Source organism: Ahaetulla prasina, chromosome 8 (genome assembly GCF_028640845.1).
Source record: "Ahaetulla prasina isolate Xishuangbanna chromosome 8, ASM2864084v1, whole genome shotgun sequence".
NCBI classification, from domain to species: Eukaryota; Metazoa; Chordata; class Lepidosauria; order Squamata; family Colubridae; genus Ahaetulla; species Ahaetulla prasina.
The window spans coordinates 51,919,708-51,936,510 of NC_080546.1; the positions used below are offsets into that span (position 1 = coordinate 51,919,708).

The window sequence follows — 16,803 nt, forward strand, 5'->3', positions numbered from 1 at the left end:
TACATTCATAGAGCAGTCTGCTCATACTGGTCTACGACTGCAATAAACTGAACTGAATAACCTCACTGCAGGTTGTATTTAGGTAGGAACCATTTCCAAAAAGTAACTTGCAGCATTGTATTCTCAAGAAAAGGGAGTGGGACCTGCTGTTCAAGAAAGTTTAGCCTAAGGAGCCTCTCTTTGTTCCAGGGATAATCTGACTCATACACTCTTATACTAAGTAAATCTTCTCAACATACATAGCAGATGGGCCAGGTAGGGCCACCTTTCCTTTTACTGATGGGGGTGTATATTCTTCTTTGTTTGTTTTTTTTATCTCTCCCTTTGTAATTGCTGTTCCACAGAATTACAGTTGTCTCTCTTTAAATGTTTAAGCCAGCATCACTTTCCCATGAGATGAAAGCACCTTCTACCTCTCCTTCCTGCCTTGCTTCTAGTTCTCCATTTCATTCAGCCAAAGCATCTTTACCTGAATCTCTCTCTGCGTTTTCCAAGGCCACTGCTACCCATTCACCCCCTCTCCTTTCCAAACTCTCATACAGACAAGAGAAAAAATCATCCAAGTTAAAGGTAATAGTGCCTGCAAACTATGAAAATGCTGCACGTCTTCTCAACTGCTTGACAAATGGAAAGCCTGGAGGTTAACCTGTTATTAAAATTTGGATTTGCAACTAATATTTAATACTGCAAGCATGCAATCGAGTTTTAGATGAATATTTTAAATATATTGAAATTACCTTGCACCAATCCAAGATTCACTGAAATAAAGAGACTGGGATTATCACAGGTCCAATTTTGGAACACAATATCTGGCAATGTTTCCCAATTCTAATCAATTTCTTGTCTCAATTTTATTAAGATCGCATTCAAAGTCTATTAAGTCAACTAAAAAATCACATTTGCTGATGCTTTATTTAAACTAAATTTGTACATCAGTGATTGCATGAACTGCTGAGATGCCATGCACTAAATAACAAATATATATTAAAAAAACTTTAAAAGTTATCAACTTTCATGGCCAAGACTTCTACCTAATAAGTCCCGTTAATACTAGAGCTTCCAGTAATGCCAGTATGGACTTTGAAGGTACTGAAATTCTGAAGACATTATTAAGCACATATTCTAAAATCCATTTCTTCAATACTACAGCAAATGCATTTCTTATAATTATTTGGATTTATCCCTGTAATTGGTCTTGTCATCAGATATCAAGAGTAAGTGAATCAATATGCTAGCCTAGAAGCAACATAGCAATATGCAATCCTTCCCACTAGTCAGGAGCATTTATCTCTTGAGATAAATGGAAAGCAATATAGGGAGCCCTGTAGGCACCCTAAGCTATAAAGACAATTAATAAACTTTGTTCTGGTTCATTCATTTTAGGAAAGAATATCTTTTCTTGGATTAATATTACTGTGTAGAGATAGGGTTAAAATAGATAGATAGATAGATAGATAGATAGATAGATAGATGGATGGATGGATGGATGGATGGATGGATGGATGGATGGATGGATGGATGATAGATAAACAGTAATCCTAGATTATTATATGTAATGGACAAAAGAGTCGAAGCAGTAGAAGGTAAAAATAATAATCCACCATTTAAAACAGCCCATTTTAAAATTAGAAGCCAACTGTTAATGCACCCAAAGTCCTGTTGCCAGCATTTAATAGCAATACATGCAAGAACTGTTGCAGTACCATTAAGAAATTGCCAAATATATACTTTTTTAATTCAGGCAACTTGTATTTTGAATTTTCTTTCAGTGATCACAAAAATATGAAATCTGCAACATTCTTAGCTTTAACATTTCATAAACTTGAAGGATATATATGTATATATGTAAAGGACATACTTAGATTTTAAGTGATATCTTTCTTGTACATTATTTTCTCTTTCTGGCTATGAAGTGTTAGCAGTAGGTTGGCCTTAGATCAGGGGTCTCCAACCTTGGCCACTTTAAGCCTGGAGGACTTCAACTCCCAGAATTCCCAGCTTTGCTGGCTGGGGGATTCTGGGAGTTGAAGTCCTCCAGGCTTAAAAGTTGCCAAGGTTGGAGACCTGCCTTAGACTGTCCTCCAGTGTTATCTGCACAACTGATCAAATCTACAACCCCTGGAATATTTGAAAAGCAATCCAGTTGTATAGGCTTTATGAATTTGGGATGCTAAGGATTCTCTTTTTAAAAGAAGATATAAGCAATTGTTTTCAGGCATAGTGGGTTAACAGTTCTGCATGCTATTTGTGTGTTTTGGAAATGAAAAACATTGACTTCCCAGCTTGCGGGAATGAAACCGCAGGAGATTGCCCATCTAGATGTTTAGATGAATTGACTAGTGTTTATGGTTTTTCTAGGCTGATTTAAAAAGAGAGATCTCTGTCATCGGCAAACCTCCTCGTAGCCCTGCTTTGACTAGGAGGTCTTGTGGCTCACCTGTCAGAGGGCACAGCTATTCACATAGGGTATGATACTACATGGCCTCTTAGGTATTACCAGGTTTCCCCCTAGCATTAAGTCTTTAGAACTTGTTACGGGAGCTTGAATTCACATGTTCAAATAATTCTAATGGTCTTTCTTTCTGTTGTTCTGCTGTTGGAAATGTTTTGAATGGTAACAGTGTGAAAGCCATGGTACCTGGTGCTTGACTTCCAAGTTCACTGATAAAATGTAAAGCAAAGCTATTACATGTGTCCATTAAATCTTCCTTTTAAAAAGCATATCTTTAGCCACTTGTATTTAACTTCCAGCCTTGTAAATAACTCCTCTTGTTTCAAAGTGTTTTACTTATGAGACTGTTAACAGTGGCTACATAAGGAAGCCTCTTTGTACCTTTCATGGGTTCCATAAAGTTTAAGTTATTGTTTTTTGTTTTCAATTGCATGGTCGTGTTTTCAAAATATTTTGCTGCTATAGCAACATGTATTGGGTTGATTTGTTAACATGCTTTCTCATAGCATTGCTTTTCCTAGAGTTGTCATTTGCATTAGCTTTTCCATGCATATATGCTTAAAAACATACATCTTTCTCAAATTGCAGTTTTGTCTTAATAACATGACTGATTGTAGATAAAAGTGCAATTTACACATTTTGTGTTAAAGCCAAATGTTAAATTATCCAATTTTCTGTTTTCTCTAGTAAGATTTGTTGGTTTGAATTTCATGAAAAGGACTAAGAAGAAGAAAACAATGTTATTTAGATAAAACAACCTAACACTTTCAGTTATGTTGGTGTCAACTCTGGTAATGAACAATTTGAATGAGTCATTGCCTATGGAGATTTCAATCTTCCAGATCAAGGTTGTCCCAAAGGTGCTTTACAAAAGGCAACTGGACTTTCTTGGTTTTTTTTCTTTGAAGACGTTTCACTTCTCATCCAAGACGCTTCTTCAGAACTGTTCTGAAGAAGTTTCTTGGATGAGAAGAAACTTTGGTATTTGAATGGGTCATAGTGGCTCAAATTTATAAATGAATTCCAGATTGAAGCTGATTGAAGTGAATGGATTTTTAAAATTGCCGAGTGTTGTAACAATGTCCAACTAAATGGATGTACAACTACATACACATCTGTAAAGCTAATATTAAGAAGAGCTTCCTCACCAACTTCATCTGGTATGAAGGCTTAAGTCTTTTTAATTATATTCATAGCTATTAATCATTATAGATTACTTATTGCTCTCTGCTTTTGACTACTCCACTGCACTTTTGATAGAATTTTTTTATTAAATCTGTAACTGATGCAAACTAATGTCTATTCATTATATACCTGGGCTCCAATGGTTGCGCTACCTTCTTTGCAGCTCTCTAGGAAACAAACCATCAGAATAAATATGAAAAACATTCTGAAGAGCTTGGCTCAGATATAATAAAATATTCTTTATTCTCCTAGGCATCATTATAGAACTAGGCACCACACCTTTCATCTGGGTACAGTCAGATTGACAGAGAAGTGTCAGGATCTTTCTTAGTAAAAGATTTTAAATAATACTTACTAGTCACAGAAATATTCTCATGTATGTTATAATGATTAAACATAATTCATCTGAGCATCTTCTAAAACAAATATATATGTTAACATGTAATTATATGGCTTAGATATCCATGAAACATAAATAAATCTAATCTGTTTTAACTTTCAAGATATTACTTTTAGTTCTCTCATGTATGCAGTCACAAGAAAAGGCACAGCTGCTGTAAGATGTTGCATGTAGGTCTATATTCATACTCCTGTGCATTCCAAAGCACATTTAGGAATGCAAGTCTATAATGCTACATAGTCAAAAGAATAAGCATTTTAGCCATGAAATATAGACACAAGACAGTTCCATGCATGTACTAATTTTTTTTTTAATGTAATGCATTTTTTATAAATAGACTCTGATTATTAACTTATTTTCAAGCTTGTTTGACTGATTCACTTGTTTGCACTATTATTTGCATATGGAGAATGTTTTAACGTATGTGTTAAACTCTTAGGCTCTAGCATGCACCTAGTGGCAAATGCATAAGACTTAGATTCAGGAATCCTTAAAGGAATCCTTCCAAAATCAATGGAGTTTGAGGTACTTCTGATGTCTGCAAGCTCTAAATCTCATGCAATAGCATTGCATGCTTTCCCATTCAGGAAATGTTGAAGCAACATTTAAACTGCTTTCTAATTTCTGCAGACAGCTGCTAATAGAAAAATATCCTAGAGTAACTGCTGTACTCTTTTTCTCTCTAGCAACGTATTTTCTAATCATATTTTAAAAAGTAAAATTAAAGAATGGTTCTCATGCATTTTCGCTGTTATACATTGTAGTTTATATAATGTAACAAATCAAAACTGTTGTCTTTTATAAAACAAGTTTCAGTTAATGTATGAACATGTTATTGAGTGGAAAGGAGAGGAGATTACATGTTCTCTGATATAACTGGATTAACATATTTGGGTAGAATCTAGTTTTTCTCTAAGCATTCCTTTTTTTCCAAATGAAAACAATAATGTTGAAAGAGTAGCTAAACTGTGTCCTATAGTAGTAAGCAGAAGTTTGAAGTAATTTTAGAAATTTCACAATCCATGTCTGCATAGTTTAAATACAGATAATAGTGATGCACAACTTGACTCAATAATTTATTAATACTTATATTTATTATATTTATTCATACTTTGAATAGCTACCAACAGTAAAGTATATGGTTTAGTTCAGTATTTGTGCACCTTGAGAGCTTGAAGATGTGTGGACTTCAACTCCCACACTGGCTGGGGAATTCTGGGAGTTCCACATATATTCAGCACTGATTTGGTTCATAATTCTGATTGTGCCAAAATTGTTTTGGAAATAATTTGTAGGATTGACACTTACGTAACCTTAATTCATAATGAAACTTCAGAGAGGTTATCTAAATATGTCTCAAGGGCTATTCTCTTAAATAATAGATTGGGCAAGAGAAACAAATGAATTGTAAAATATAAATTCACATTTGTATTTATCAAATTTCCACCTTTATCTTAAATGTTATATATAACCTTAACTGAACTTTTGAGTGATCAGGTCCATTTTCTAACTTTTCAAGGAATCTATTGTCCCTGGATTAATGACTAAATGGGTAGAACCTACTCACACATATTTTTGATAATTAGCTGTTGTTCTTTTGCTCTCTTCTCCTTTTTAGGAGTCCTTAAGCAAATACACAAACCATCTCAAGGCCAGGAGCATAGCAAAATCTCTCTAAGAGGGCACTTCTCTAAGAATGTTATCCTCCTGACCACTTATCAGCAATGGCTGCTCCTTGTTTATGAAAAGCATTTGAATTGTAGTGAAGCTGGGTTTTTTCCCCCCTGCTATTTGCTTATTTAATGCTGTTGTAATCTCTGTGACGCTAATGGTGTTTGAAAACACTGAAACTTATCTGCTTTCTTTGGCATGGCAAGATTTAGGCTGAAAAGGATAAAGAGGCTTGCACAATGGAAAAGTCCTTGGAGAAATGGTTTCTTCTTTGTCCCCATCTTTTAACCAGATTTTTTTCTAAATAACACCAAATAAAATATGGGTCTACACTAAAATAAGCCTGTGCAATACATGACCCCCACCATAGGTGTGTAAATTCCAAACTGTATCTTACCTATGCTGAGAAATCCTGTTTTTAATGCAGCCCCTAAATCAGGGAATGTACTGAAGCACTTACTGAGCTGACTATTATGGAAGACTGTGCTAAATTAATTGATTACAGTGTATACTCTTACTACATTTCAACTCATTTCATTTCAGCCACAGCGCCCTGTGTTTGCTCATGACAGTGGGGGGGAACCGTAAGTATTTTCATCTACTAAGTTCTTCTTTAAATAACAGTGTTAAATTTCTAACTGGGAAAAAGGGATAAATTGTCATCCTAGACACCATATATCATCCCAAACTTACTATGGACACAATAGATAAGGAAATGGGGTTGAACTAAACTAAAGTCTTGTGTGCTCCCCCCTCTTACCATGATGCATACATGTACCCATAATCCATATTTCCATCCATTCACAATGTTTTGAACACTATGAGCTCTTATAAAATCCAAATGTAGGGATGTTCAAACTTCAACAATTGGGCACAGAGCATTCCAGAGATCTTGAGAATATGATATTTCATCCTCAACCCAATCATAGAAAAACTTTCCAAAACTTTTTGGGGAAACTTTGCCAAAAAACTGGCCCAAGATGGAAGTAATCTCTGCAAGTGATTCATAGTGTCCTGGACATAGCATTCTGGACACAACCAAACTGCTTGGGATAGGACTATTTTCAACTTACCTAAAATTGCTTCCATCCAAATTACTTCCAGAAATTATTGAGACACCTTGTAATCTGAAGAGGGAATGAAAAGTCCCACAGATCTCCAGGACAGTTGTTCTTCTCAAATTGGTGAATTTTGCACAATTCTATCCAAAGGGAAGTGGCCATAAACCAAGCCACAAAAGGCTTAAAATTTCAATAGGTGCCAAAGATAGTGGTAGTGTTGAACCAAAGAGGAAGCAAGCTGTCTAGAGAAAATGAAGATAGCATGCTATGCTAAGAGATCAAATACAAAGACATTTGCAGTGCTTTGTCAAACTATCTTGCAATATGATTACCTGAAAATTGAGTAAATATTGTCCTCAAGGGAGAAACCAACTTTGAATCAAGCAAATAATTATAGTCATCAGAAAGTGGGCCATAACTCAGCCCAAGAATTTTCAACAAACTCCTTGAAAAATAAGCTTGGATAAATATCCAGACTGGAGATTGGTGGATTGGGAAGCTAAAGGATAAAAAATTAGCCTTTTAAAATCCTGACTTCAGCCACTTTTGAAATCCATGTAACGCTTGATTTCAAGCTAAAGGAATTCGTACACCACTTTTCCTGGAACAGTTAGGAAACTTCCATTTCCTTACCTTGACATAATAGTTCTGTATTTGGTCCCCCTTACAGCTATAACATGTCTCGATTATAGTGGGATACAAGTAATAGGATCTGGGAAGGAAACAAATTAATCATCCCATTTAATGACTGTAGATTTTCTCACACAAGACAAACTTATAAGCAGTTCCCAGCATTGAAATGAAACTCACTGCATGAAAAGAGTCTTGGGTTGAAGGTAGTTTATATATCTAACAGAATCGTGCAATATGTTATTTTTTGTTCTGGAGTGAGACTTGGAACACACACATATTATTTAAATAATTATTAGCAAAGGCCAAGTTTGCAATGTATTGCGGAGAAGCAATGTTTAATACTCCCAATTGATACTCTATATAGAATGTTTAGAATAAAAGAAGTATAGATATTAAACATTTAGAGTATTTAGACATTACCAAGGTAGATTATTTTATTCTGTTTAAAATGAAAGCATCTCTTACCCTGAACTCAACTGCTGGTGACTCATTCAGAACAAGTTCCAAATTTTCCAACTCATTATATCATGAACAAACAGAAAGAGTAATTGGCTGCTACAACAAATAAAGTATATCTGTTTGTAACTAAGTAGATTCCTTATTGACCAAAGGTCATAATCCTCCACAACATCCTGTCACAAAGCCCTTAGGACTTTGTACAATGATTTCTTAGGAAGTAGGGGAATGGGTCTCTTCACAATTATATTCATATTTTCCCTTCTCAATAGTTTATATATGTGGCAGAAACTAAAAAATGAAAGATTTTAAACTGACATTCTTCGTTGCTTTTATTTCATTTATATCCTGTCCAATCTCCAGGAACTCAAATTTGTAGAATATTATTTCCTCTCTCCATTTTATCTTCAAGTTAGGCTAAGAGGTCATATAATGCCATTAAGCAAGAACATTTATTTAGGAACTAGCAATGCAATCCTTTGTTTCCACTCATAAACACCATCCATTGTGTTCAAAGAGGGGTTATTTCCAAGTGAGCAGATATATAATTGCACTGTGAACTTGGGGATTCTTCCAGTGAATTAGCAGTAAATGGCAGTGAATGGGCAGATGCTTCTTTATAATGTATACAATTGGGCATTGGATAATATAATACAATTTTTAAATATCCATAATTGGAACATAATGCATGGAATATAGAACTGATAAAACCATATTTTTGTGACACTGTATAATTGATAATGTATTGCAGATGTTATTGTCAGCATATTTCCTGAAGAAGCCACGAATCCAAGTTTTAACAATTGTCAACTGTCTTTATTTTGAATATATTTTGAATTTTTTTAATCCTCTTATTTGTATGGCATGTCATATAATTAGATTTTTTTTAAAATCTAAATAATTATAAAAATCCCTAACATGATAAAATTTTAACTTGATTTTTATCTAGCAAATACTATTACCTAACAAGAAACAAACAAAATTTACTTCTAGAGTACAAGCACTATTAAATAAAGACTTTTTAAATAGAACGGTAACAATACAATGACATATCATTTCCAAGAGTAACATGCTGGCAAGTTTATGGTGAAAAGGAATTGTTAACATTCTTGAAGAAAAGCTACCATTTCCAAAAATACAAAGGAAAAATAACATAAGGGAACAACATAAACGTACATATATAAATTAGTGGCCATGAAATTTTAAACTAGAGAAGATATATTAGACTACAAGTACCATAATGCTGGGCTACTTGAGAGCAAGAATTTAAGACCTCCTGGAGGAATCTTAGATTGGTTGCTCTTGGAGCTCAGAGAAATGGTATAGGGTTTCCTGCTTAAGCAAGGAGTTGGACTACTAGAAGACCTCCAAGGTCCTTCCAACTTTGTTATTCTGTAACTCATGAAACAAATGAGCTAAATAGGTGGGAATAAAGTGGACCTATTTTCCCATTACCAAATAATACACTTTAAATTCTATCAGGAAATACAGTACCTTCATGGGAGATACTCTGTCTTGAAGAAGAAAAATGATATTCGTGAGCAAATATGTCTGCTACTATTGTATTTTTAAAAAGCAATAAAATAATCATTAGCAAAGAAAGAGGAGAAAAACAGAATTGATGTAATTGAATTATCACCATTGAGGTCTTTTTAGTATATTTTCCAAGTATTTAGGATTATGTCATAATTCTCCTAAACAAGCCTGTAAAGGAGGGGAGAGATGCCGTAGCCCTTCAGATGTTCAAATGTTGTGAAATGCAACTCCCAGCATCCCTCACCATTAGCAGTATCAGCTGGAACTGCTGGAAATTGTAAGGGAAGTCAGCATTGCAATCCCTCCATACTGGGAAGGGTGGTGGCAATGCAAGGCTGAAAGACTGTAAGATTACACATGGGAATATGAAGATCTGCACTAAATGGAACAACTATATAGTGCCATGATGGCGAACCTTTGTCGTGCCTGCGTGCCGGCCTGCATGCCGGAAGTGGCAAGCGAAACCATCCTGCGAGGTATGTGCAGCTTGCTGGCCTTCGCGTGCAGGAGCACCGATACCCGGAAGAGCAGCGGTCCATCGCACATGTGCAAGCCAGCACCTGAACACCTGGATACCGGCATGGAAGCATGCCCAACGAACAGCTGGCCATCGCGCATGTGCACAACATCAACCTGGAAGGCCAGGTGCTGGACTGCGCATGTGTGACAGAACACCACTCTTCCAGGTTCCGGCACTGTTTTGCGGGTGATGGCCAGCTGACCGGCACACGTGATCACAGGAACGCAGAATAGGAGCCAACGAGGTGACACATTCTTCACGGGATGGTTTCACGTGCCACTTCCAGCACGTATGCCATAGGTTCGCCGACACTGATATAGTACATATTATGTTCCACCTTTAGGGAAGCACTTTTGAGATTTCCTAAGCTATCTTCCCTTTTAACTCATAGGACTGAAATTTATTTTCCCACTTTTCCATACTGAGATGTGAAGCATTCCAAATTTCAGTTCTCCAAAGGTCCTTTGCAGCACACAGCTGCAATGTGATCCAAGGAAGACGTGATCTTAAATACGTTGCAGGCAAGTCCTATGATCATGCTCCTGCATGCTCCAAACCAGCTTTTGGGAACTGAATCTGAAGCACTGTCCAAACATACAATTTTTTTAAAAAAATGGTTTAAAATGTATGTTTTGAACACATAAATGTTGTATGCTTTGCTAGTGTGCCAAATAGTTAGGAATGATTGTAACTACACATATTTGGATTTACAGCCCATTTATTAGAACTGAAATAAAAATATTCTGCTTCAATAGTTCATGCATTATTCAATAGAGATCTTTCTATCTATCACAGATTTCAGTTTTAGCCTGGCTTATTTTTATATTCAAAGAACTGTTTAGCAACCTGCTTTAGCATAGTGAAAATGCAAGCTGTTTTTTTTTTCTTTAAATGCATCCATTTGTCCTGTTTAAGATTTCAGGTTCTGTATAACTATACTCCTAGGAACGAAGATGAATTGGAGCTGAGAGAGGGAGATGTCATTGATGTGATGGAAAAATGTGATGATGGATGGTTTGTGGGTATGTTTTCCATAATTTTAGTAGTGCCTTTAGTAGGATATATTAGTACCACTTGGCTTTCCTAGCCTGATGCCCTCAATCTGAATTACTCCTGCAGTCTCAGAATTTCAGCAGGGTATTTAGAGGGTAACATATTAGAGAATCCTCTGGTTTATTACAACTGGAAAATTTTTATTCAGAGTTATTGCAGTATTGCATGTATTATGTCTAGTTTGCCAGCCATAAAAAACATTCTTGAGATGTTCCCAAAAATCTTGTGTCATATGCCATTGATTATTTCACCCCTACTTTGCTATTCTGTAATATAATATTTGCAACAAGATTTCCAGATCTTGTTGCAAATATTATAGTTTCTATACTAGAGCAAATATTTTTCTTTTGGTGTGCTCCCTAAATCAAACATCATTGTGTCATCTTTCATACCCATTTGGATCTACATTCTAATACTAGAGGATATCCAGCAATAAATGATGTTTGTGGTGCACAGTTCTAAGCATGAGGAACTGATTAGCAAAGAATCCATACTGCATGAGATCTGCCTATATTTTGGTATGTTCCTTTTTATGTGTGAGCAATTTCCTGCACTATAAAGGTAACCATATTATGAGACTTGGCAAATGTTTGCCACCACCATGTCCTAAACCTTGACATAGTAAATTTCTCCATTAAAATTGATGGAGAAAGTTTCATTCTCACATGATGTACTCATAAACTGAGAGAACTTTCTCATACTAATGGGTGATTTAGGGATTCCCTTTTTCCTATTGAATCTGATGTACAAAATGCCTGCATAAAAAAACTGCTATGTTGGAATGAAAATACTTAATAGAGCATTCATTTGATAAGTTGTTTTATTTGCAAATGAATGATTCAATATTTATCGAAACCTAATATTTGATATTGTATTTTGACTGCTGCTTCCTTACAAGCCCCTATTCAAAAACCAGTACATAATTTAAAAGTTTTCTTTGGTGTTATAACTGCTAAACAGACAATGTTTAATGTTTAACTTTGATTTGTCTTTTCAGCAGTGTGAGTTACTCAGTAAAACCCGTTATGATAGTATTACATTATCTACCATGATTACATTTTTCATGGCTATAGTATTATAATTTAACTTAAATTCTATGGCTATATAGTGCAATAGTCCGTATTTTCTTATTGGGATGGCATTAAATATATTCATGAACAATCCATACATTGTAAGCCGCCCTGAGTCTTCGGAGAAGGGCGGGGTATAAATGTAAACAAAAAAAAAAAATCCTAAAATGAAATGTAAAGGCTGTCTTTAGAGCATGAATATGTTACTCTTGCTACCATGTTTCATTTATTACTTCTACTTTCAGGAACCTCCAGAAGAACAAAATTTTTTGGTACTTTCCCTGGAAACTATGTCAAGAGGCTGTGAAATGATTATTTGATTTTGTTCCTTTCTTATTTATGCTGCATCTCTGCCACACATCTGCATAAAAAGTGCTAGAAAACATCCTTCACCAGCCTTCAGTTTTCCTGCTTTGCAAATCCAGGTAGAAATCATGCCGCTCATCTTCACCATCTTCATCCCATCTGCCAGCCAGCAGTATTATTCAACAGCTAAAATGGAATCCCTGAGCTTTTGTGAAACAAGAGGAATTAGTTCTATGCGAAATACATCTTTTTACGCCTTTAATTTTTGTCTGGCAATGCCAATTTGGAAAGCGCATATAAAAAGCTTAATGGAAGAAATAGCATGGCACTTCAAAATGTTACCAGTTATTTGGGAGAAATTGCAATAGTATCCTTATGAAAAAAAATATCTATTATCACCTAATATATAGAACAGGTTGCAATTTACTACATTTTAATGGGTTTCCTTTTTTTTTTAATTATCACGTTTGTAGCTCAGCAAATGTATGTTGCTGTCAGTTTGCTGTGTCACAGGTTTGCCTCTTCTTTTACCCATTTGCAAGATACAATTAATACTAAAACTAGATTTTTTTCCCAAATGTATATTGCAATATCTGCAAAACGCCTGTAAAAATTTAAGCAGAAATAATCAAGAGGAGTATTGATACGAGAATACTTCATTAAGCCATGATTTCCAGTTGTATCTCATAAGACATTTTATTAGAATTGGGCCAGGGAGGGTCATACATTGGTTAAAATATTTTTTTTTCAAAACAGTAAGAGCTTTAGACATGAATTTAGTAAGTACAGAAGCATGAGTTAGATTTCCTGCACCTGCATGTATTAGTATATAAAGTACTAAAACTTGCGTCTCTTTGTAGGAAGAATCAGAAGCTCCCAACACAATGATGTCTCAATAGGGAAAATGTGTCATATGCTATTGATATGTGCAAATACAGGAAACTTGAGTTGGATGTACTTTCTATGTTCATGTAATTAATGTCTTAAATTAAGTGGAGAGACGTGTGTGCATGTCTCTACAGGATGAAATGGATGGTTCTAGGTGTAGTTACAACATACATATCTCTCTAGAGAAAAAGAGGAGCACTATCATATATGTGTAAGTACAGCCTGTATCCTGTACTTACACCTATGTTTAACTCCTGGAACTCATAGAAAGGAAATTATGTCTGCTATTTGACATTAGGAAAGTTCAGAAATACTGGAAAATCATGAATCATTATGAAGCAAACTAACAATGAATAAATATCTGCTTTATAAAAATGTGTTGGAAGTGCAATAGAGTATGTAAAGTCTAATTCATTTATTACATGAAAATTCAGTAATAAAAGAGCAATGTTTATATTCTGTTTGATTGTAGCACAGCCACAGTAGAGTTGGGGAAATCTACACAAAGTATTATATGATGCTATTTTTTAGCTAGTTGACCAGAACTGTATTTTCTTTCTAGAAACATAGCATTAAAACAAGGATGCAAAAAGGAAAATTACGATAGTACATGTGGATGGAGTTTCATTTTTGGAACAGTATAAAATATTGAAGGCAATATTTTTGTGTGTGTGCAAATATAGACAGCAGTAGCAGGTGATAAAAACACAGGACTTAACATATCGATAAAGTTATGTGAAGAAGTCCAGGTTTGGTTTTGCTGGCATCTTACAAAAGGCAAAACAGAAAATCTTTTACTGCATTTCTATTGTGGTAAAGGACAGATCTCATAAATTTGTAGGCTTGTAGCATTTTGTACATATATTTCCCTTTTTTGTACAGAGCCATTTTATTGTTGATTTTTTTTAGGGAAAAAAATCATGTTAATCAACTCATCCCTTTTCCACCAATAAAATCAACTCCTTGTTTCATTAGTTTCTCCTCCAAAGTATAAGCACACTTGGATAGTGCATTTCTGCTAAATTAGCAACTAAAGCGAAAGTTTTAGGAATAATATGGTTTACCAGCCAAATTTTTAAAGTGTATATATATGTTTAATATGGAGAATATCAATAGGATGGCAAAAGAAACATCTTTGTGCTGCGTACCTTTATTACTGCAAATTTCATGGCAAAAGATACTTCCAAGGCTTTTTACTATAAACTAAATGTGCATGCAGCTTTGCTGTGAAATCAGTAATGATTTTGATGCCATTTATGATGGAAGATTTGTCTATCACCAGTGGTATTTTAAAAAATGCACTGTTTCTATCCTGTATCTGATTTTAATAGAAGATGTTTTTCATACCTGTTTTCAGGTAATTGACTCTGAATTCTTACTTGCAAAGGATCTCTGTGTTTCTTTTTCCTTGAAGAGACTTCTAATAAAAATGGCTTGAAGTACATGAGTGCATCTTGTTGGTATCAAATGGTAGAGCATTGCCCATTAAAGTTTAATCAAGTGTGGTTTGAAATGTTGAATGTAATCATTATTCCAAAAATTAGCAAGGGAAAGTTGGAAAGTGGAGTATCGTTATGAAGCCAATGGAATTTTAAATATTTTGTAACTTGGATACATGTGCAAACCAGGTAAGAGGTGGGCCAACTCTGGGCTACTTATAATAGCCCTACACAAGAGTTTTTGGATTGTTGGAGAATAACATAAATTCCAGAAACTTTTTCTGCATGTGCTATTTATGAAAATATATTAACTATAGAAGACAAGATCATAGCAACATTCCAATATAATCAGGAAAAATGGCTAGCTACTGTTACATATTTATTGATGTATTTTCATTAACATATACTTTTTTTAAAAAAAAAAAGCATAATGCTGGGCTACATATTTAGTAAGATAGTTCAGTCTGCAGGAAGCCAGCTTTTGATAATGCCCATCCCCTGTATTTATAACCCGTTCTAAGCAAAATGTTTATAACAAATTATAGCAAATCCCACATAGAAAAGGACCATGGCTGATGTTCTCTTATATTACAATGCATATGCATGTCTGATTTTAATAGTGAAACAATTCTAACATTCTGGTACCATTCAAAGACCACTCTATGAACTTTGCTGAGGGTTTTGTTCCTAAGAGAAACTGTTGTTCATCCTAAATAGTATTCTGTGTTCCAATCCAGGGGGAAAAAACAATCTGGCTTTAACATGGCTTCACTCCAACCACCTCACTAAACATGGCTTGTCTTAAGCAAAAGTACTGAAGCAAAATATCAGCACAAAATATAAGTGAGTACTGTTTTCAAAAGATTCCTTTATTATTTAGGCTACAGTAGAATCAAAGCTAAGCTCTGTGTACAAGCTGGATCTGGTATGCACAGAATAGCCCTTCTCCAATTAGGAATATAGTCAGGACCTAATTTCACAATTTCCTGTTGGAGCTGTGTGCTACTTGGTTTTTTTAAGAAAATACACTGGAATTCCACAGTGTAGGAAATTAAATAAATTCTCACTGTCACTATCAACTTTAAGATCTACCATAGAATTTTAAATATTCCGTGCTTTGTAACGGTTATTCATCAAATAAGACAAAATCCTCCAGTGGAGTATCACAAGGGCCAACCTCAGGTCCTGTACAATATTTTTATCAAACGCTTGGATGAAGAGATGGAATGTTTATCAAACTTGCAGGTGAAATAAAGTTAGGTGGGATAGCAGTACTTTGGAAGAGAGATGGAAAAACAAATCATATTCTGAGAGGTTAGAGAAATTAATCTAAAAATAACACATTTAACACAGGTAAATTGCAGCTATAAAGTTCATCTGGAAAACAAAAATATGCCAATATAAGATGCAGGATATCTGGCTTGGCAACAATATTTGTGGAGAAAGGATTTGGATAATCTTGGGTTGCAAGTTGACTGTGAGCTAGCAATGTGCAAGAAAGACAACTGCACTCTTAGATTGCCTCAACAGACATACAATATAATTTCCCATTTATACTGGTCAAACATAATGTTGAACAGTGGGTCCACAGCGGTTGGGAACTGGACACATGAACTGTCACAGGATCATAGTTTAAAAAAGGGATTCAGAAGAAAATGGAACATGTTCAGAATATGGCAACAAGGATGATAAAGGAGGTAGAAATGAACTTCTATGAAGAGAGATTGAAGAAATTGAGCATTTTTGATCTTGAGAAAATTGAGGGGAATGTGAGAGTCCTGAAAGGATACCTCGCAGAAGATCATGACTTGCAGTCGTTCATTCCAGAACACAGGACACAGAATCATGGCTTTCAATTGTAAAAATGAAGATTTGTCTTGAATCCTTCCTAATCACATTTTGACAGTAGCACCTCCAAGGGGAAGTGGTAGGTTTCTGTTCATGAAATACTTTGGGAATTTGATCTGCACAGAATGCTTCAATTTGATTTCTTGTAGTCTTCAGGATCTTAGATTTAAGGACCCTCTCAAATGCTATGATTCACTACCCTTCCTGTTGAAGTCCAGCTGTTAAGCAATCAACATTGTGCCTATCTCCTGTCCATAGAAATGCACTCCTTCCATGCTGAGCTTA

At 35.1% G+C, this 16,803-nt stretch overlaps 1 protein-coding gene and 1 long non-coding RNA gene across 18 annotated transcripts in view; one reads left to right on the top strand and one right to left on the bottom strand.

The window, feature by feature from the left end:
* The window catches only part of SORBS2 (sorbin and SH3 domain containing 2), a 209,193-nt gene extending 194,449 nt beyond the window's left edge, over positions 1-14,744 (top strand). For 6 of the 16 annotated variants that reach the window (XM_058192259.1, XM_058192263.1, XM_058192262.1 and 3 more), the window contains 3 exons: positions 6,252-6,292; positions 10,830-10,936; positions 12,283-14,744. In XM_058192259.1, coding sequence (XP_058048242.1) covers positions 6,252-6,292; positions 10,830-10,936; positions 12,283-12,344 — 210 coding nt within the window. In that variant the 3' untranslated portion in view covers positions 12,345-14,744. Of the gene's footprint in view, positions 1-344; positions 571-2,358; positions 2,467-6,251; positions 6,293-10,829; positions 10,937-12,282 lie in introns of those variants that run through there. The other 10 variants (XM_058192260.1, XM_058192267.1, XM_058192266.1 and 7 more) reach the window with 5 other exon arrangements.
* The window catches only part of LOC131202838 (uncharacterized), a 93,730-nt gene that overhangs the window by 68,895 nt on the left and 8,032 nt on the right, over positions 1-16,803 (bottom strand). The window lies entirely within an intron of this gene.